Genomic DNA, 22,756 nt, shown 5'->3' on the forward strand with positions numbered 1-22,756 from the left:
CTCATTTGTAAATTTTCAGGGTAAAAAATGTAAATATTTTTAAAATAGACCCAAGGTGAAAAAAAAACAAATTGAGTGAGCACCTGAAATCAAGGTTCGAAATGCCGTTTTCGATGCCGTTTCGAGTTTCCTGATTTACGAAAAATCGACAAGCCGACGGAAAACCGAACGGAAAAAATGTGAAAAAGAGCAAATAAAATTATGTTTTCAAGTGTCGTTTTCGATGGAAAATCGACATGTAGATGGAAAACCGAATGGAAATAATGTTACATTATATGTTATATATATGTATGTATGTATGTATGTATGTATTTTTTTCAATTTTTAATTATGATTTATGCCAACTATATTTTTTAGTATTCAATATCTGATTTGTTTTTGCACAAATATGATATAAAATACTATCATAAATTTCAATCTTAACGTATTTATACCCAATACATATATCTAGTTATATAAATTGTGTATATACATATGTATATATATATATATATATATATATATATATATATCTTTATAATTTATATAAGATACATTTTTAATAACTTAATTTATAATAATTATAAATTTATTATTTTATTTTTCTTATTATATGATTTTTATATTAAAATTATCTATTTACATATTTTATATTAAAATTGTATAAAATATAATTAGATTGTAACTTGGTCTAGTGGTAAACACTTGTATTTCTAAAACATAGGTCTTGAGTTCAAATCTAAATTGTGCAAATTTTCTCCAATTTTTAATAAAACGATAGAATCTTGAAAATTGAAATGAGTGAGTTGAGGAGAAACGTTCAAGGGTAAAGCCGTCTTAAATTTAAGCAAAAGGGATATTTTATGAAATCATAAAAAGAAGCTGTTATTTCAGGAATCCCTCATCTTTAATTCCAGGTTCATGTCCTTATCCCTGAAAATCGATAAAAATAAAAATAAAAATTTAAAACCCTAGCGCTGTTTATTACAAGGAAAGGAAAACCTAGCACTGTTACACGCTCGACTCAGACACGCCACTCACTCACTCATTCACTCTCATAAGTAGCATTTTCCGTTTATACTGTTTTTTTCTCAGAGCTTTTGTGGGTTTCGATTGACAAAGAGAAAGAGAGTGTTGAAGCGCGTGCGAAGATGAGCCACTGCGAATATCTCTCTCCGACCTCCATTCTCTTCTCCTCGAAGCTTCACGCCTCCAAATCCAACACCCTTCGCACACTCTTCGCCTCCAACACCCTTCGCGCCAGAAAATCCTCTTCTCTCCCCAAGCTCCGTCAATGGAAGCCGGCGACGACGTCGACGAACGTCGAGAGGCTCCGAGCCAACTCAGTCCGCGCCGAGTCAGGCGGTGCAAAAGACTCGCCGCCGCAGAGGAAGCACGGGAAGAGAACGGACATTAAGAAGATAATGATCCTCGGAGCCGGACCGATCGTGATCGGACAAGCCTGCGAGTTCGACTATTCGGGAACTCAGGCGTGCAAGGCTCTAAAGGAAGAAGGCTACGAGGTAATCCTGATAAACTCGAATCCCGCCACAATCATGACCGATCCTGACCTAGCCGACCGGACCTACATAGCTCCGATGACTCCAGAGCTCGTCGAGCAAGTCATCGCGAAGGAGCGCCCCGACGCGCTCCTTCCGACGATGGGCGGCCAAACGGCGCTCAACCTCGCCGTCGCTCTCGCCGAGAGCGGTGCTTTGGACCGATACGGCGTCGAGCTCATCGGAGCGAAGCTCGCAGCGATTCAGAAAGCCGAGGATCGAGACTTGTTCAAGCAGGCCATGGCAAACATCGGAGTCAAAACCCCTCCCTCAGGGATCGGAACTACCCTGGAGGAGTGCTTCGCCATCGCCGCTGACATCGGCGAGTTTCCGCTCATAATCCGGCCGGCGTTCACGCTCGGCGGCACCGGCGGCGGTATCGCGTACAACCGCGAGGAGTTCGAGGCGATCTGCAAGGCTGGGCTCGCCGCGAGCCTGACCTCGCAGGTCTTGGTCGAGAAGTCCCTGCTCGGATGGAAGGAGTACGAGCTCGAAGTCATGAGGGATTTGGCCGATAACGTGGTGATAATCTGCTCCATTGAGAATATCGACCCCATGGGTGTTCACACCGGGGACTCCATCACCGTTGCTCCGGCGCAGACACTCACGGACCGGGAGTACCAGCGGCTCAGGGACTACTCGGTGGCCATCATCAGGGAGATTGGGGTCGAATGTGGCGGGTCGAATGTCCAGTTTGCCATCAACCCTGCCGATGGAGAGGTTATGGTGATCGAGATGAACCCAAGGGTTTCGCGGTCCTCGGCACTGGCTTCCAAGGCCACGGGTTTCCCCATTGCGAAGATGGCTGCGAAGCTTTCGGTCGGGTATTCGCTGGACCAGATTCCCAACGACATTACCAAGAAGACGCCTGCTAGCTTTGAGCCTTCCATTGACTATGTGGTCACCAAGGTAAGTGAAGTCACAAGAATGGTTTTAGATCTATTATTCTAGTTACAACCTTTACCTAAGATATTGTATTGTTATAGTCTCTCTCATTCTTTTTCTATGATTTAATAGTGTATGAGCTTTACTCTGTAGAATGTTATTCATTTAGACATTTTTTTTTTTTTTGTTGTGTGATATTGAACATGCTAGTTAGTAGTTGACCGTGATTACATTCCTCAATAACACATTTCCGTTAACGAGTGACTGTGATATGATAAATTCCATCGATTTCGACTTCTTTTTCAAACTGTTCTTCTAACTCATATACATCCTACTTTGCCGATGATGATGCAGATCCCTCGATTCGCTTTCGAGAAATTCCCCGGCTCTCAGCCCTTACTCACAACACAGATGAAATCCGTGGGGGAGTCAATGGCGATGGGCCGAACATTCCAAGAATCATTTCAGAAAGCTGTCCGATCTTTGGAATGTGGGTTCTCTGGATGGGGTTGTGCTAACATCAAGGAGCTCGAGTGGGACTTGGACCAGCTGAAATACAGCCTACGCGTCCCTAACCCGGACCGAATCCACGCTGTTTATGCTGCAATGAAAAGGGGCATGAAAGTGGATGAGATTCACGAGCTGAGTTATATCGACAAGTGGTTTCTCGTGCAGCTCAAGGAGCTCGTGGACGTGGAACAGTTCCTTCTGGCCCGAAAGCTCTCTGACCTGACTGTGGAAGACTTCTACGAAGTGAAGAGAAGGGGTTTCAGCGATAGCCAGATAGCTTTTGCGACCAAATCATCGGATAAAGAAGTTCGGGAGAAGAGGATATCGTTGGGTGTTTCTCCGTCTTACAAGAGAGTCGATACATGCGCTGCCGAGTTTGAGGCCAATACTCCGTATATGTATTCTTCTTATGATTTTGAGTGCGAGTCCGCTCCCACGCAAAAGAAGAAGGTTCTGATTTTAGGCGGAGGACCAAATAGAATTGGCCAGGGGATCGAGTTTGACTATTGTTGTTGCCACACATCTTTTGCTCTTCAGGTTCGTGCCTCTATCTCCCTCTCTTTAATTAATTTAAGGTTTGAATAAAAACTAATTTCAGCAAATTAAGGAGGTTGAGGACTAATCTAGTTATCTCAGAGTTAATTTTCTCAGTTCTCTTGGATAATCTCTTTTAGGTTGAAAAATACAAAAAGAAAAAAGAAAAGAATCTAGGACAGAGTATGGCAGTAATAGTAATAACTCCAATAATAATAACCTAAGTATAATTATATAGCAAAATTAAAAACAAAAACAAAACACGAGGTTGGTTTGTGTAGTGAGTGAGCTTTACTTGCTTGAAGTTACCAATGTCTAACTTGAAGTTACTCAGTGTTGATGAAAGTTTGTCTGTGTTTTGTTAACAATTTAATGATTGTGTTTCAGTGGTGTCGTTGATGATAAACTTGCATTCATGCATAGATAGATGTAAAGATATATGCATATAGTATTTTTTATTTTTATTTTTTATCTTTTCTATTATTCTTTTTATATCCCAACTTGTTCTTCTCTTCCCTTCAAATATTTTTTTTTTCTTCTGATTTTCAGAAAGCAGGATATGAGACAATTATGATGAACTCAAACCCGGAAACGGTCTCCACTGATTATGATACCAGCGACCGCCTGTATTTCGAACCGCTGACTGTTGAAGACGTGCTGAACATCATCGATTTGGAACGTCCCGACGGGATCATTGTCCAGTTCGGAGGCCAAACGCCGTTGAAGCTCGCTCTTCCGATCCAGCGTTACCTGGACGAGAAAAAGCTTCAATGTGCCAGTGGAAGTGGGAATGTCCGGATTTGGGGGACAACGCCGGACTCCATTGACGCGGCGGAGGACAGGGAAAGATTCAACGCGATCCTCAACGAGCTGAATATCGAGCAACCGAAAGGAGGGATTGCCAAGAGCGAGTCCGACGCCCTAGCCATTGCCACGGAGATCGGATACCCAGTAGTCGTTCGACCATCATATGTTTTGGGTGGCCGGGCCATGGAGATCGTGTACAATGACGAGAAACTGGTGACGTACCTCGAAAACGCCGTCGAGGTCGACCCGGAACGCCCCGTCCTCGTCGACAGGTACTTATCAGATGCCATCGAGATCGACGTCGACGCTCTCGCCGACTCCCATGGAAACGTGGTGATCGGTGGCATCATGGAGCACATCGAGCAAGCCGGGGTCCATTCCGGCGACTCTGCGTGCTCGATCCCGACCAAAACCGTCCCGGCTTCTTCTCTTGAAACGATCAGGACTTGGACGATCAAGCTAGCAAAGAGACTCGGTGTTTGCGGTCTAATGAACTGCCAGTACGCGATCAATCTCTCCGGCGAGGTTTTCCTGCTCGAGGCGAACCCACGAGCCTCTCGTACCGTCCCGTTCGTGTCGAAGGCGATCGGTCACCCCTTAGCGAAATACGCCTCGCTCGTCATGTCTGGAAAGTCACTCCATGACCTGGGTTTCACAGAGGAGGTAATCCCGGCCCACGTGTCGGTCAAAGAAGCGGTCCTTCCGTTCGAGAAGTTCCCTGGCTGCGACGTGTTGCTTGGCCCAGAGATGAGAAGCACCGGCGAGGTCATGGGCATTGACTACAACTTCTCCGTCGCGTTCGCCAAGGCTTTCATCGCCACCGGCCAAAAGCTTCCTCTCTCCGGGACCGTCTTCCTGAGCCTGAACGACATGACCAAACCCCACCTGGAGAAGATCGCGAGGGCGTTCCTCGACGTTGGGTTCAAGCTCGTCGCAACTTCTGGGACCGCTCGAGTCCTCGAGCTCGCCGGAGTTCCGGTGGAGCGGGTTCTGAAGCTGCACGAGGGGCGGCCTCATGCCGGAGACATGGTGTCGAATGGGCAGATTCAGTTGATGATTATCACAAGCTCCGGCGACGATCTCGATCAGATCGACGGACGGGAGCTGAGGAGGATGGCTCTGTCTTACAAGGTTCCGGTGATAACAACCGTCGCCGGAGCGTTGGCCACCGCGGAGGCGACTCGGAGTTTGAAGAGCAGCCCTATTGATATGATCGCGCTTCAGGATTTCTTCGATAATGGCAAATCTGGAATGGCGAAGAGTAAAAGCTTCTCTTCTGTACAGAGTGCCAGCTAGTAGTTTCTTCCCAGTGAGTGATTAAAAGCCCATCTTATTTTGTTGCATAAAAGAATGGTTGTATGATATGCCTGCTTAATGGTTGGTTTTTTTTTGTCATGTACTACAAGAAAGTTCTTAAACACCTGATATGAAATTTACAATTTTGGTATACTATGTTGCCTGTATATTTTTATTGCAATTGATACTTCTGAAACAGTTCTCGTTATGCCGTTTTCTTTTGCAGGCGCAAGATAACAGTATGAATCCATTACCAATTGGCTGGGGAGAAAAAAAATTAGCCTTTTTGTTGTCAAGGTATGTTATGAATACATGTACACAGGATGTGGGCTAGAAAAGTAGGCCTTTTGGGCTGAGAGTGCTCTCTCTCTCTCTCTCTGACGTTATTGCTTGAAGATGGATTGATTGTTTCCTTGTTCCTACTACAGTTTTGCTAGAAGATATTGGTCCATGTCCAACATTTATTTGTGCCTTCTATATGTATTTAGGTAAGAACCTTTTTGGATTTTGAAGTTGTGGCTTGTTACTGTGGTTGAAAAGTTAAAGACTGAATAGAACTAGTCGTTTAAAAGCACATTCAGTTGAAGACGAGGAAAATTTCTGCAGATTGCGGTCAAACCGAACCTACCTCAACTAAATTAGGACTTTCTAGGGACTTAAAATATTGACAAGTATTGTTACACTAGTGGCAAATTAAACTGTTCCAATAGTTGAGTTAGTGCTTGTTGAAAGACATAGCTAGTGTCTAGAACCTTGTGTTCGCTAGAAATCGAATATTAAATACACTCTATTCCTAGGTGGTTACTATTTTCTTGCTTGGATTTTCCTTGGAACAAAGGACTACTAGTTAGGCTGGGAATAGATTGTTAAATCCTTCTGTGGATTGTCAAATTAAACTTGAATTACTTGATATCTTATTTACTGATGAATCCTTCATCCTCATGAGATAGAATCGGCCATGAGAATGATATTTGCACATGCTTTTGATTTTTCATGTGGCTGACGACTTTTTTAAGTCATTCAAGCCTCTGTACCCCAAAAGCCGTAGAGACATGTCCTAATAAATTTCAACAATATAAACCGTATTTTTCTCTACCCATGGAGTGGATTTTCAAGATAATGAAAAGACCCTTGGGCTTTGTGGGCTCGTTGATCCACTCATCGTCTTTCATTTTTAATTTTTTTATTTACTACAAAGTCATTAGATGTAGAAAAGGGAGCAAGAATTTTCAGGATAATACAGACGTTAATCTTAGCGGTCTTAGTGGGAAACTAGTTGGAGCAAAGAAAAGACCTTTCCTTTGTTTAAGCTTTGAAAAACCGCGTGGACATTTTATTATGAGGCCAATTTGGAAAAACAACCAATCTTTGGGGGAAAAAAAAAAGAATCTTGAAAATTGGCTGCTCAAAACCAAATCAGGAACACGTTCATTTTGAAATTCTGATTCATAATTCAGTTCAGAATCCACTAACTAAACTATACAGTTTTTATCCAATTGTTGTTTCATTTCATCTGAACTGTCACATTAATGTGGTGTACAAATTTAGGTCCGTATCACCAATGAAACAGAAGGAAAAATGAATGGAAATTCCTTCTTGGTGGATCAAAATAGTGACTTCTGATCGGTCATCTTCCATTCTTAAAAAAAAAAAAAAAAAAAAAAAAAAATAGAATTGCCCTTTCTTTGGGTGTACAGAGACTGCAAAACCAATCCCAACACTTGGCTTAGGGTTTCATTTAATGCACATCATGAATGATTAAGCTTTTGTGATAAGCTTTCTTATTGGACATGCATTTATTAAGTATGCAAGTGCAAATGAAATAAATAAATGAAGACGCAAATGAAATGTGTTGAAAGATGAAAGACTCGAAACGAAACTGAGATCAGGTTTTGAGACCAAGCAAGTACCAGTGCCGTATCATACTAGTGCACGACCATTCAAAATTGAGTGACACTTTTCTACATGTTTGAAAGAATAATAAAAAATAAAAATAAAACTAATAATACAGTTTAGCTGGCGACTTGAATTGATGACCATTTATTTATTCATAAATATATTATCTTTATTAATAAAAACAGGCTAAGCTCCTCTTTTGTCGTAGTCCCAATGATGGGATTTGAGGTGGGTTTGTGCTGGGATTGAAGAAGAATGTAAACTGGCTTGGTTTTGATTTTACACTGAATGATAATAATAATATGAACTGAGTTTGAAGAGAACTTTATGAAAGTGGATGAGAAAGAATATGTGTAATAGAAAGGCAAAGATTGGCTTAATGCTATTGTCTCGTTGTTAAGGTCCACACGTAAATGACTATTTTTCTGCAATGTGTCAATATAAAAATGTACAATATTTCAAATACATGTCTAACTGCTTCCACCGCAAAGTTTTTTTTTTCCCCTTCTTCTTCTTCTTCTTATTATAAGTTGAATTTTTTTTTTTTTGTTAATCTACGAGGCTCCGAAGAAACCTAACATTACTGAAATATATTCAGTCATGGAAGACAACTTTATGCAAAGAATATAGTTTTTTTTTTCTTCATTGATAAGATAATTATAATTTAGACCAATATACTTCTTTTTCTTTTTTTTTTTTAGAATAATGGACTTGCAGATTTTCAATGGCAACTTTGGACTAAAACTAGCAAAAAGGACATATCATGCTTGCAACGAGCTGACCAGCAATTCACCAACTGTCCCCTCTTAATTATGAGATTTTTCCTAATAATTATTTTCAAGGGATTTTCAAGAGAGTATCAATATTATTCGCCAATAATTTCGTTACTCTAAGTTCTAGAATGTTGATTTTCTTATCACAACTTTTCAATATATTCGCCTATGTAAATTTAAAACTTAGTGATATGTATCTTGTTTTAAATTAACTAAGAGTCAATTAAATCATTTACTAAACAAGTCAAAGTTGTGTACTTTAAATTCAAAATGACTAAAAAAACTAGTTTTAATATAGTTTCCTCCCTGAATAATTTTCTTCAATCACATGTGACCTTGCAATCACATATAGTTGAGTTCATAACATTCTTAGTTATGATTAAATATGGGTCTAGTGGTTATCTAAGCATATGAAACGTTAAATTTTTTTAAATAGCGAACATTATTTCGTTAATTTTTTGTTAATAGTCATGTAAATCTATTTACGTTATCAAAATAACAAAAAATGCAGAGTAAATTTCTAGTAAATATGGTTATTTACTAAACATGTACAAAATCTTTTGACTATTTACGAAAAATTTACAAAACGTTGGCTAAAACGCAAACGCTTACGTTTATGTGGCTTATATCGCTATTTTTTTCTTATTAAATATAGGTATCCATAGATTATAAAACTATAGCTACGCATTATATGTGTGCTAAGAGATAAATAAACAAATAAATAATTCAGTGGAGATATATCAGGGTCTTTATCAATAAATGGGCAGCTCATTAGGTGGTGGTTAGTAAAATGGAAAATCAGTGATGTCTCAATAGAAGCAGCAAAACAGATCAATCCCTCACCAACAATGGAATTTGAACTCTTTCTTTTTTTCTTTTTTCTTTTTTTTTTGCTGCAAAAATTTGAACTCTTTTTAAGCACACTTGGCTTGATCCTAAAGGCTGTAACATTATCATCATTTATGGAACCCACTTTTCTTTTTAGAGTTTAGGATTTGGTGTCTAACGGAGAATATGTTCCCAATAATTAATTTTAGCTAAACATAAAAGTGTAGCAACCCTAATTTTTTTTTTTTTTTTAAAGATTGCATTATTATTATTATTATTATTATTATTATTATTTTTCTTATTTTTTATAAACACTATACAATTAGGTGCTTAATAGAGCATTGGATGCGTTCAAGACATATTGTATGAAAATTTGAAATAAATAAAACTATCCAATTTTCATTCATTTGACATTTTACGAATGAAAACAAAAAAAACTCACGTTCCAAAACAGTCTCCATCTTTATCATGCTCATATTAATTTATTTCTTTAATTTCAATTCAATAGAATTTTAATAAAAAAGAAATGCTCTACACAATAAACTTAAGTGCTCAGTTGTCAAATTGATTTTTCCTAACCGTATCAGGTTTGTCAATTCATGTTTTTCTTTTTCCTCATTTTGCTCTCTTCTCTTGATACGTAACATCCATAGTAAACAAAATTACAATCAGGCGTCTAAACAATGCATGGCTCTAGAATTGATAAAGAGTCAAAAATTGAACACTAAACCTACAAATACAATACACATTATAACTACAATTTTCATATGACTAAAACAAAAGCTACAATTTTCATAAAACATCAACCATGAGATTGAGATATATGAACCATAAACTTCACACGTAAAGATAGCATAAAATTGCCATTATATCAAAGTAGATATTACTGTTTTTACTCAGTTTTCTTGAGAGCGATTTTCGCATTGTGGGGTCAGGTATTTCCTCTCTTTTTTTTTCTTGGATTCTATTTCTAGGGGTTGGTTTATAAGAATAAAATAAAATTAATAATAATAAAAAAAAGAATGATGGAGCTTTAGTTTGTGTAGGTTTGGCTTAGTTACAACTGATTTGAGGTATCATCAACAAAATTATAATGTTTATTTGTTGCTTATTTGCACATGTGGTCTCTGTATCTTTTGCAAGTTTGACAAATTGATCTGTATTCTTTTTATTTTCTTTTTTTGCATCGGAACTTTCTATAGTTTAACAATTTGACACCCGTGGTCTTTCGTCTTACTTTTACTAATTTTTCGATGGAACCGGGAGCAAGTAAAAATAGAAAAACTCGCATTGGGTAACCTAACGTGTGCATGCCATTAAATTTATAATCAAATTGTTTAAATAATTTTGCACTCGTAACTTTTTTTCTATGTCGTATCTAACGCTCACTAATCTTCGTATTGTTTCCTAAATCAATGGCAGTCCACATATCTGTATGAAGACTATTATATCAAAAAATCAAGATCAAATGTGTCTCGCATTTGAGATTTCGTCTAAAATTGACAGAAGTCATACAAAGGGAAAACATGTACAAACATGGCACAGCACATAAAATTTAAGGACAAGATGTACAAATAAACCCTAATTATATTTTCATTGTGGGATGTGACCAGACATTTAACGCGTTGTTTCACGTACTGCTGGAAATACTTAACCATCTGTATCTAAATTCTCATAGAAATGCAATGGCATTGGACTTTTCTCTTAGATTTTTTGTTGTTTTAGTCGAAAACAAAACTAGAAGTCGAGTCCAAGAAAATTGGGGAGTTGAGAAAAATATGAAGTGAGGTTTCGTCAAATTAGAAGGTTTAATAATACAAAAAAGTTAGGCACGATTTTCATATTTATATATACCAATTGACATTTATTTGCATCTTTCGTTCATCTGCAAAGGGCAAATAGTAAATAAAGAAGAAAAGAGCATAAACTATAACTAAGATTAGAGATAATTGTACTTTTATGAAGAAATCTAATTAAGAGGATGGCAAGTGGAAACCCAAAGTTAAATGTGAAAACACTGAAAAGAAGAAAATGAAAAGAAAAGAACATGGACTGAGCAACTTTAATGGTGAACCCGATACTATTTTGGTTTTACTTGTCACATATAATTCTCAAGTTCCATCCATTTAGACAATACTTTTTTTTGGTTTAAATGAGTCTCACATATCAACATCATCCAATAACAACGCAACAAATTTTCATTGGGTCCACAATTTTTTTTAATTTGCTCTACAAAGCAAATGGTTTAAATGTGAAATAAAATTTTATGCTATTTACTAACAAATTCTTTTGGACAATCATTAAAGATGCTAGTGATAATTGATAAGCATTTACTTATAAAAAAAATTCAATAATTCTTCTATTTTTTTTATTGACGAGCTTCGGATCAAATCTTTTACCTTCTGTTTTATTTAATTTCGTACTATGACATTGACTGGCACGACTACCTTTTTTTCCTTCATTTTCATTTTTTTCCAAAATCTACAACTACGTATTGGTTTATTAAAATCAATATAACTACTAAAATCCAAATACATATACTATACATAGTCCTAATATGTATATCCATATATGTGTACAATTGTAGTGGGAAAAAAATAGCATTACATAACTTTCTAATGGAGAGACAAAAAATTGTATATTTTCCTCCGCATGATCCAAAAATAAAAGTAAAACCCAAACCTAACGGATTGAAAAACATAAAATATTACATGAAAAGAAAGCATAAATAACATTTAAAAAAAAAATATATATGATACATAACAAATTAATATGGCAGGAGCCACGTATACAACCACTTTCTCATCAATGAGTAATATTCAAAGTCTTTCATTTTTTTGAAGTTAAATTTTCACTTACACGTCATAAATATGTTCATATACAACCCGTCTGCTCTCACTTATATATATATACATCTTCATCCGCGTTCATAACACAAAACCCCACCTATCCTTATCATCTCACTCCCACTTGAAGAAGAAAAAAAAATAACTATCATAGAGCTTGAATATTCAAGTGTATAATCATATCTATCATCAAAACACAATGGAGTCTAGTACCGAGACCAACACAACCAATAATACTACTAATTCATCAACCTTGGCTGGCTCAAACTCTCCTTCCTCCTCCAATTCCTCTCCTCCTTCTACCCCGAGCCCGAGCCTGAGCCCGAGCCTGAGCCCGAGCCCGCCTGTTGTGATAAGCCCTTGCGCGGCTTGCAAAATTCTTCGCCGGAGATGCGCTGATAAATGCGTTTTGGCGCCGTATTTCCCTCCAACCGACCCCGCCAAGTTCACCATCGCCCACCGGGTCTTCGGAGCTAGCAACATCATCAAGTTTTTGCAGGTAATTAAATTAGTAAAATAATGATTTTGTGTCATCTATTCGATCTATATATTTTTACTTTAGAAATTTTAGAAATTAAACCCCAAAATTATTTTACATATTAATCCCTCGCTAATTTACATGTCTAACTTCCTCGTGGAAATCAAACACAATTATTTGTTGGTACTAAATAATATATCAGAATTAATATTATTGATTTTTATTATATATCTATATAAAAATTACGTATATATGAGGTGATTTAGACATTTAGACTAGACTTTTTTCGGTATTTCAAAGTGGGCCTCTTAGCAATATTAATGGTCAATATTTTAAATGAATAAAAATATAAGTGCAATTGACTATGGCTCGCATTGATCAATTAGGTCGCCTGTCACTTCCCTTAATTAATTATGACCTTTTTTATTTTGACCTGACGATGGGTATTTATGCGCTTCTCTCTTAAGCTTGAGTAAGAGTTGGTTACCATGTCCATTTTGTTAATCATGCACAAAACAAACCGTGTGTTCCTTTGTAGGGACGGAAAAACCGTTTTCATTAATTTACAACCATCGCTGATCTGTAGGGTACGGAAAATATCATTCAAACAAATTAAAACATGTAACACGTCATGTGGAAGTTTTGACCTTCCCCGCCAAGAAAAGAAAAAAAAAAAGGACGCTTTGTGAGGTTAAAAACTTTTTGTAACTATCAATCAATTTACACACAAATTTGAAAAGTAGACAAATCTAGTAACCGATTGTTCACATGATCATAACGTAAACAAGACTACCACACCACTTTTTTCTGATTAAAAAAAAAAAAGACTACACCCACTTTCAACAACCCTAACTAAAATCTCACCTTCGTAACTATATATGTCCCATAATAAACACTATTATATTCTTATTAATCATATCACTTTATTCATACAAATTTCTAAATAACTAAAAAAATTTAAATTGCTAATTAATAATCAAATTTTTCTTTAATTATAAGTAATAATCATTCGGATAATATCATCGTATCATATCATATCATATCACGTGAACAATTCCATATATACCATTTTATTTATTAAATAAATTCGGGTATATTTACGAGACATAACTATTTACTTACAATCAACAAAATAAAAAAAGTCATACATATCTAGAGAACCATCATTTCTACATCATCAAACACAAACAAGTATATATTTTTTTTAATTAATATTTATTCTTGATTATAAAATTTAGGAGCTCCCGGAGTGTCAAAGAGCCGACGCGGTGAGCAGTATGGTGTATGAGGCTAGCGCGAGAATCCGGGACCCGGTTTACGGGTGCGCGGGTGCGATTTGTCACCTCCAAAAGCAAGTCGCAGAGCTTCAAGCCCAATTGGCTAAGGCCCAAGCTGAGGTGGCCAACATGCAGTGCCAGCAAGCCAACCTCGTGGCCTTGATTTGCATGGAAATGACGACTCAGCCTCAGCATAACAATAACAACAACATCAACAATAATAACAATTATTATTATGACTCGTCGACACTTGTTCATCACCATCAACAGCAAGAGAGTATTGCTCTTGATGGGTCGTCTTTGGTCAACGGAAATATCATGATCGCTACTCCCACTACGCCTATGATCGCCAACAGCCTCGAGGACAACATTAATCTTGGACAGTTGTGGGAACTTTGGACGTGATAAAAAAATATAATATATATATCATGCATGGTTGGGATATAAAGTTTTAATTTTATATTGTATACTAGTACTAGTAGTATTAGCTTGTTTTAGTTGAAAGTTGAAACTAAGGAAAGGAATGGAATGATCTCCTAAGGAGAAATGATGGACATTTTGGATATTTAGCAATAAATGCAGGAATAATTTAGTACTGTAGGCTCTATATATAGTAAGAAAGAGAGAAAAGAATACTTTAAGCCAAGCCATGTAACTCAGTTTCTTAGTAATGATGTATTATTATTTGTTTCCCTTCATGAGATATATATCCGTATGTAAACTTTCTTTTGAGTAATAATTGAATTCGCGTATGGCGTCATATCAGTAGTTCATATAGAATATTTAGAGAGATGTTTGCACTAATGGCTGAGAATATATTGCTAATTATGAAATCCTAAACGAACTTTTTTCAGGTCACCAACTAAATAGTAAATACTACTTTATGCATGTTGGTAATTCACCAGCGGAATGAAATCCCTTTAAACCTACTTTTGACCCGTCTCTTGCCATTATATTTTAATTTAAGCTATTTAAGTCAACTTACAATAATCATAATATACTATTTTATGCGGGCGCGCTAACATGCGCATTATACATACATATATATATATATGTATGTGTGTGTGTGTCTGCTTGTGTGTGTGTATATGCGCGCGCGTGTGTGTTCATTATTATACATGATACCATTTTAAGCGTTGTAAGGACTATATATAGACACCATTATATTTTATACAAGAAATAATATATATTGTGCTTGAATTAATGTTATAGGTCATCTAAAGTTTATCATACTACTACTACATATGCATAAAATGTAATATCATTCTAGTCTATGTGATGTGTATAAGTTTGTAAAGAATCCGTTTCCATTCTGATCAGAATTATGAATTAAAAGTAAATACTAATTTTTTTTTATTACAAATATGGCTGGAAAACGACCTTGAAAAATAGTGAAGAAAATACATAATAATGACGAACTCGAAGATTATGTGTGGCGTATGGCGTCTGGCGTGTGATGAGGTCATTCTTATCTTCTTTTTATTTCCTTTATTTCTTTATTTTATTTCTTGTTTCAAAGTTTTCAAACTACGGTTTGGTATTTTTTTTAAGGGGTTTTTTTTTCCTCTTCTTCATAGTGGTTAATTATTTCTGTTATTTTTCTCCTTCACCATATTATATTAATTACTTTTTTTATAGTTCCCATTTGAACAAAATGTCGTTTATTTCAATATAATACACTTAGTGTTTTATGACTACAATTAGATGTTGTCGGATGCGTGGACAAATATAATTAATCTACACGGTGGACTTTGTACTTCTAAAACATATGCATATATATATATATATATATATATATATATATATATATATATATATATATATATATATATAAGTGAAGAAAAAATTAATTAGAATTGTGATTTAGACACAAAGTCGCTAATTACAATCATTTATTCACGCGTGTATTGATTTAGAAACCAGAAAATCGTGAGAATTATATATTCAACCAGAGCAGAAAAAAAAAAAAGAACATGTAATGTAGTGTGAAAGACAGACAGTTTAGCAAACACTACGCGCTCTAAATAATTAGTTACTACAAAGCCGTACGTCTATCTCTTTATCTTTGTGACAAAGAATTTAATAGCCATATACAAATAAAAAATTTCCAGTTCTAACTTATTTCAGATAAATATGCATATTTCTCATTCTCTCTTCTAGAAATTTTCGATTGGTGTACCATTTGTCAATTTGACATGATATGTTTGCAAGCAAAATATCTGAGACAAAATATTTGAGAAACCAACATAACGACACGTTGTTTAGTAATTCTTTGTCTCGTGAAAACCAATTAACTAATCAAAGTAGTGTAGTTAGTGTATGATACAACAATGTTAATTGATACACGTGTAATTTTCTTACTATCCAATAAATTCCGGTTCAAATCACAAAACAAACACATTTGAACACTGGCATTACGATACAAAACTCCATTTCTGTCTAAGCGTAAAACAAGTCACCATCAAATGCACTGTGACCGATTATTTCAATTTCTAAATATGTAATAATTTTAACCATTACTTTTGTCATTTTAAACGCGTTTTTAGGGGTATCATGAACCTCACGTGCGATCCACATGCATGAGTTTACCTTTAGCACTAATAGACCAGCTAGAGAGTATCACATGTCGGCAATCTATATTCCTCTCTCTCTCTCTCTCAAAGTAACATCCAAATCTCGTATGTCTCTCGCCCAACATGCAATCTCATTATTAGTCAAAACTCAAAATGTTCCCATCTCGATCGATGACGATATCATATACGTCAAAATTAAGCAAAACCTAGAACTTTAAACAAAACAAAAACTAAGACTACCCTTCCATTCCATTTGTTTTTGCTATATAATGAGCTAACTCTAGCGACGGAGTAAGTGAAGTGATACAATCTATTTCCAGCAAAAAAAAAAAAGGGTGGTATATTGCCACTATACAAACACATACTGATAGAGAATGGGCCACCAACAGACTATAGGCAAAATATAAAACGTGAACCCAGATAAGAGACGTACGTACGTACGTATAAATAAACCTTTTCAAACGTATGAAAATAATATATATATATATATATATATATATATATATATATATAAATATATATATTTCGCTTGTTTAATCATGCAAATTTGTCTCCTAGTATCAGTTTTCTATAAATTTATACTTTATCCCCAATTTTATAATCAGCTTATTTATACCTTTAACTACTTTTACAATTACTTGACTTTATCTTCAGTTTCTCACAAAATAGTATATTTTAATATGTAATAAAATTGTAGAGCATGGTAAAAATTTAAAATATATATATACGAGCGCGCTTATGTGTGTGTGTTTTCAATAATTGAAAAGTGAGTCTTATTTGTAAGAAATTATAGAGTACATTTTGTATGATTCGATAATCAAATATTCGAGGGCCATAGCTGCATAGTCGAATCAAATTATAAATTTACCAAATAGTCCATATTTTGTTGATATTGCAAAATAGTCATAAGAAATTGTTATTACGTTATGTGTTGTTATTATTTTTTAGTGTAAGTTATTAAGAAAAGATGTCAGTCATCATGCTTCAAGATAAGTAGAGACATTTTTATTTTTGTGCGCAAACTGTATTTCTGACAAGTTTCTTGTTTTACCATATCATATCGCTAATAAAATTACATTTTTTAATGTAATCAATCGAGCGTAAATGTGGGAAGTATTTATATGTAACTCTATATCAATTAGTCTAGTTGATAAAATTTCTCCATCCAATGAATATACATTCTCGCGTACCTATAATATTGGGTATGTTTATATATATATATATATATATATATATATATATATATATATATATATATATAATTGGCCATTTTGAAACTTAAAATTGCAAAATAGTACTAGTGAGTCATTGTTTAGATAATTTTTGTTAATTAACCACCAACCATTTATTACCCAACAAAAAAGATAAAATTATCCTTAACAATATTCTTGCCCATTTAAACAAAAAATATTACTTGAAATGATAATGGTAATAATAATAATAAATGTTAATAATAAGTACCCACTAATATAAGGTAGTAACAAATCAGCCAACTTATGACAGGAAAAACACAGATGAAAAAAATTCTTGAAGAAGATGAACATGTCTAGACCAAAAAAATATACCAAAGAAGATGAACAACTGTCAATTAACAATAACTAACGAATATTAATTGCGCAAAAATATATAATTCAGAAAAATCAGTAAATTACTAATAGTTATTAACATTGATGAATCCCAAAATGAACAATAACATAAATTAACTTGAAAATCATACAATTACAGATCTGTTATTAATCATTGTTAATTAATGTTAATTAACGAATCTGGACTAGCGAAAAAAAACAAAAAAAAAAACGAATAGATTACATTCAAACCAGGCTCAGATCTTGCAACGACAACCGGACCTCGGTGACGTTGAACAGTCGACCGCCGATTCGGACCTCAGTGACGTTGTATTTCACTTAAACATGTGGAGAAGAGATTTGTATCAGGCTTTGAGAGAGAAAGATGAGAGAAAATAAAGTGATTGATTTTTTTAATCAGTTAGGGAGATCCTAAGATATAGGAAATTAATTGAGTTTTTGTTTTAAATTTGATATTAAATCATATTACTCAAAAGGTATATTAGGTACAAAATATATTATCTCACTTGTCACGTCAGCCAACAGATTGTAGATAATCACTTTGTCTCTGATATAAAAAATAAAAATAAAAAAGATATCACTTTGTCCAAATGATCAGAACCGCTCTTTTTCTTCCCTATATATTTTTTTTAAATTTTCTTAGAGCTAAGACGACAAAGTAATAAAGCCAGTACGATTACCACGAATCACTTAAGTTGACTGGTGTGACATACATGATATACACGCACATAATCTTAATAAGCGGATTTATATGTGAAATCTCGCATGCACATGCTTTGGCTGGTTTAGAGATATTTCCGCCGATTTACATGACAAACACAAACTACCAAAAACTTACAAAACATATGAATAAAGTTTTTGTGTATTAATAATACACGCATAGCCTGTGTATTTGGATATATTTTGGTCGATTTTTTTTTTTTTCACGGGACAGAATTTTCAATAATAAAAAATATTTCACAAATAGTAGTGTAGTGGACTAGTGTGGGTCTATTTTCAAAAGAAATTATTCTCGTAAATCGTATTGCTATTTAGGTCTATTCTTAATTTTTTTTACCAACACACTAGAAAAAGGTATATATAAGATACCTGATGCCTTTTAAAATAGAAATTTTGAACCTCATATGTATAATATGAGATTCTAAATATTTGTTGTAACTAGTCAATCTTCTACATCATTTTAAGGATATACTTTAAGTTTTATTTTATTATGAAAATATCACATATATTTTCGCAGGTACACTTATCCTCTTGTGAATAAAATTTAATTTAATTTATTATTTCAGTTAATTTAATTTACTGAAAAATTACGCTGTGAATAAGAGTTAATTTAATGTACTATTCAGTTAATTTAATTTACTGAAAATTTAGTTTGATTTAATATTTAGTTAATTAAAATATTACAAAGTTGATTTATTTCTTCTATCAAATTGATTTAATTTACTACCGATCCGAGTCTTCACCATCACTGACTTCAAACAGACTCCGCCGATTCCAAACAGCAAAAATACGAAAGTAAATTAATTTACTATTCTAGTAAATTAATTAACTTGCGAACAACAAAGCTAAATCCCTAGTTCTCGCAAATCAGCAGTGGAGATTCGATGTCCGCAATGTTTATTAGCTATCTTGTCAATGTGAACCTCAGAGTTGTCGGAGACGAAGACAAGCAAGATGGCGGAGAATTAACCTAACAAGCAATTCAATCAGTTAAATAATTAAATTAACAAGAAATTCAACCAATTAATTAATTAACTTAACAAGAAATTCAACCAGTTAATTAATTAACTTAACAAGAAATTCACAGAAAGATGAAGACAAATGTGTTGACGGAGACGGCTTCGACCGGCGACGAGCGGAGATGACCGGCAATGACTTGCGATGAGCGGAGATGACAGATGACGAGCGGTGACGACTTGCGACAAGCGGCAATGAGCGGCGACGATGCGACAACGTGAATCGGTGTGACGGAATGTGAATCGGCGAGATTCTAGGGGTCAGGGTTTTCGGTTTGAGCAAATTTGGGTCTGAGTGTTTGAGCGTGTGTTTGTGAAACTATATATATGAAGGTAATTTCATAACTGCAGTGCCAAATTAAATAGGTTGGACTATTTTTTAATTAAACTAAACTTAGACTATTTCTTTGAAAAAGATGAGCTATTGGACTAATAGACCGATTCTCCCTTTTATTAAAACAACATTACTTTCCGGCCGATTATTATTAATTTCCTTTTAATAAATAGCTATTTTTCTTTTCAAACCCAAAGCTAAGGACTAACTAACTGATCTTTTCACATGAGACTAAGAATTGTAGGTAGATTATATATAGAGAAAAAAAAAAAGTGTCGATCGAACGTAATTGAAGAAAGAACTATTAAATGGCCATTTTACCGACGCTTTTTGTCTTGACTCTTGAGCTATCTTTTTTCTGTCTAAAGTCGTCCTCTTTCCATTTGAATATATCTTATGATAGTCAACTAGCTCGTAACAGAAAAAACTTTAATTCAAGCGGTAATAATATATATATATATATATATATATACATATATATATATATATATACCCCTAACTTGAAAAAAACAAATACTAATTAAAATTATAACAAACATATAATATTATATATAGAGTTTATCTTAAATTTAGTTTATATCCTAATGATGTCAGATTTGAAAAACAATATGACTCAATAGACTAAAATAATACTCCTAAAGACTAAAGTAACTTAGCAAATTATTATTTTATGATTTATTCGCATAGTCGGACAACAAAAATAAATTGCACTCGGCAGATTAATTTTATTATTAAAGGTATTTTGGTTCTAAAGTCATATTTCTTTAATTTATGTACAAACTAAATGTCATGTGTTATAGGTAATATTTTACCAAATCAAAAGATGTAGTTATAAAAGAGAGAGACACACACACACACACAAAACCCTTAATCTTCACTTTTAGTGTCATTTTTTAACTTTAAAAACCTATAATATATGCGTTTCATTTTTAACTTTTGCTTATTCTTTTTGGATGGTTGCTCTTCGGCCTTTCCTTTTCATTTGGTTTCTCATCTGGGTGGTTTTTGAGGCACTTGGAATATTTTTTTGCTCAGAACAAGTCAAAGCCAACATCAACAATCAATCTGCCCATACGCTTTAGTAAACAGCATTAAAGTTAAATTAAGAGGTATTGTTTAAAATTAAAGTGAATAGTAATTTCAACCATTCTTGAACACTTCTGAGACGAGATTCCGATTATAAGGCATAGTATAGGCATCATTTTATCTATTTATTAATATCGGTAGTTACTATAAGTCGTTTTTTTTTGTGGCCCACTTTAGATTATAGTCCCGCCTCGGTTTGGAATGTGGGAAAATGTTTTTTGCTTGCAGTGTCAATGGGTATTCTATACGTAAGATTAGTTTTTATTCAAAAAAAAAAAAAGAATTAACTTTTTAGGTATTTAGTTTGAGATTTGTTAAAGGATCGTAGCAGGGTTGTCGTTGTTCTCTTTTGACATTTATCGTCAATTTTTGGAATAAGTAGTTATTATTGGATAATAAGAAAAAAGAAATGATACCAAATAGTCATATATTTCTAGTAAAAAAAAAATCCGAGATGAATAAATTTTGTAAGATGGGTTAAATCCCAAGTGGCTAACATTCAGGCATATCAGGGATTTTTCGTTCATGATGGGCCTTCCGGGGACACCGACAGGCTATAAAGCCCAAATCAAGATAAACACCAGCTAGAAATGTGGGAAATTATACACATATCTTATTTTGAGATTACAACTCCCTAAATACTTCAAATTTCCATGACGTCATCAATATATATTTATGTTACAGATAATTTTTCCGTTATTTAAATGAAAATGAAAAATAACTAAGAAACAATTAAATGAAAGTATAAACATTAAAATCATAGTAAAACTATAAGCACCAAGAAAAAAAAGTGTAAAATCGAGATATTCTCAAAATAAAGCAAGATATTGTCATACAAGCACGAGAAAATATATTCAAGAAAAATAGGTTTTATAAAGATATAGTTTTCACAAACATTGTAGTGAAAATTACCCAAAGTTTTTCACATAATGCATCATGATATAATTTTTTTCCTTGTTATTTACAATTTATTTGATATTTTTTAGTTTTTACGTTTCATTCAACATTTCTTAACTTTCTACAAAAAAAAAATTAGTTTTTACCGTTTCATTCAACGTTTTTATCGTTTCATACAAAAATTTTCAATTTTGTCGACGTTTAATGGGGAAATATTCTCAACTATGAAATAACATGACTGTTTTCATTCATGTTAGTGAAAGTGGTGTGGGTAATTGTACGCTAATTATGTAAGGATTCTACCAACTAGGAACTAGCCACTTTACATCAATACAATTAATGATTTAAATGTTTGGCAAACTAATAAAAGTTGCAATATATAACTAATATAAAATAGCTAAATAATATAAATAAACTCCAATTACTATTGTAGCACCAAAATGAAATAACTCCGAATTAGTCATTAGTTTTTTTTTTCTACCAAATTACTAAAACATTACTAACAATGATAGCATATGAACATAACCTACTATATTAGCAACAAATCTCAAAAACAACTATTCACATTTTTATCTCTTACCAATTCATCTCCTTTAGAAAAAATGACAATATAAATATAAAATTAGTTACGGATATACCAATCCACAATATAAAATTTATTTTTTTCAATTTTATCAGATACAATATAAAAAGATTCAATACACTAAATTTTGTATAATACGTGTTGATACTTGATACAGGACTGACGATATAAATATAACATTGATCTCTGAACACGATTCGTAAATGAAAATGAAAGCATAAATATTGAGTAATTTGAATGTATCAATTTTGCATTATGATGTCAATTTAAAAATGGCAACGTAAATCTAATTG

At 34.1% G+C, this 22,756-nt stretch overlaps 2 protein-coding genes across 3 annotated transcripts; both read left to right on the forward strand.

The window, feature by feature from the left end:
* Positions 1–931: 931 nt before the first annotated feature.
* On the forward strand, positions 932–6,188 carry CARB (carbamoyl phosphate synthetase B). Of its 2 annotated transcripts, XR_016302026.1 has the most exons (5): positions 932–2,447; positions 2,778–3,470; positions 4,017–5,583; positions 5,797–5,867; positions 5,999–6,188. XR_016302026.1 is itself a non-coding variant. In XM_089630187.1 (4 exons), the coding sequence occupies exons 1-3, from the start codon at positions 1,131–1,133 to the stop codon at positions 5,568–5,570; spliced, it is 3,564 nt and encodes a 1,187-aa protein (XP_089486313.1). In that variant the 5' UTR covers positions 932–1,130; the 3' UTR covers positions 5,571–5,583; positions 5,797–6,188. The 2 variants fall into 2 exon arrangements, 1 of the variants encoding a protein (XP_089486313.1); XM_089630187.1 differs by having other exon boundaries at positions 5,797–6,188.
* Positions 6,189–11,885: 5,697 nt separating this feature from the next.
* LOC149382030 (uncharacterized) lies at positions 11,886–14,366 on the forward strand. The gene is made up of 2 exons (XM_089601002.1): positions 11,886–12,412; positions 13,630–14,366. The coding sequence occupies exons 1-2, from the start codon at positions 12,113–12,115 to the stop codon at positions 14,071–14,073; spliced, it is 744 nt and encodes a 247-aa protein (XP_089457128.1). The 5' UTR covers positions 11,886–12,112; the 3' UTR covers positions 14,074–14,366.
* Positions 14,367–22,756: the final 8,390 nt, after the last annotated feature.

The sequence above is a fragment of the Urtica dioica genome, chromosome 11, assembly GCF_054948205.1.
Source record: "Urtica dioica subsp. dioica isolate 48M chromosome 11, U.dioica_male_clone48M_v1_H2, whole genome shotgun sequence".
Lineage (NCBI taxonomy): Eukaryota > Viridiplantae > Streptophyta > Magnoliopsida > Rosales > Urticaceae > Urtica > Urtica dioica.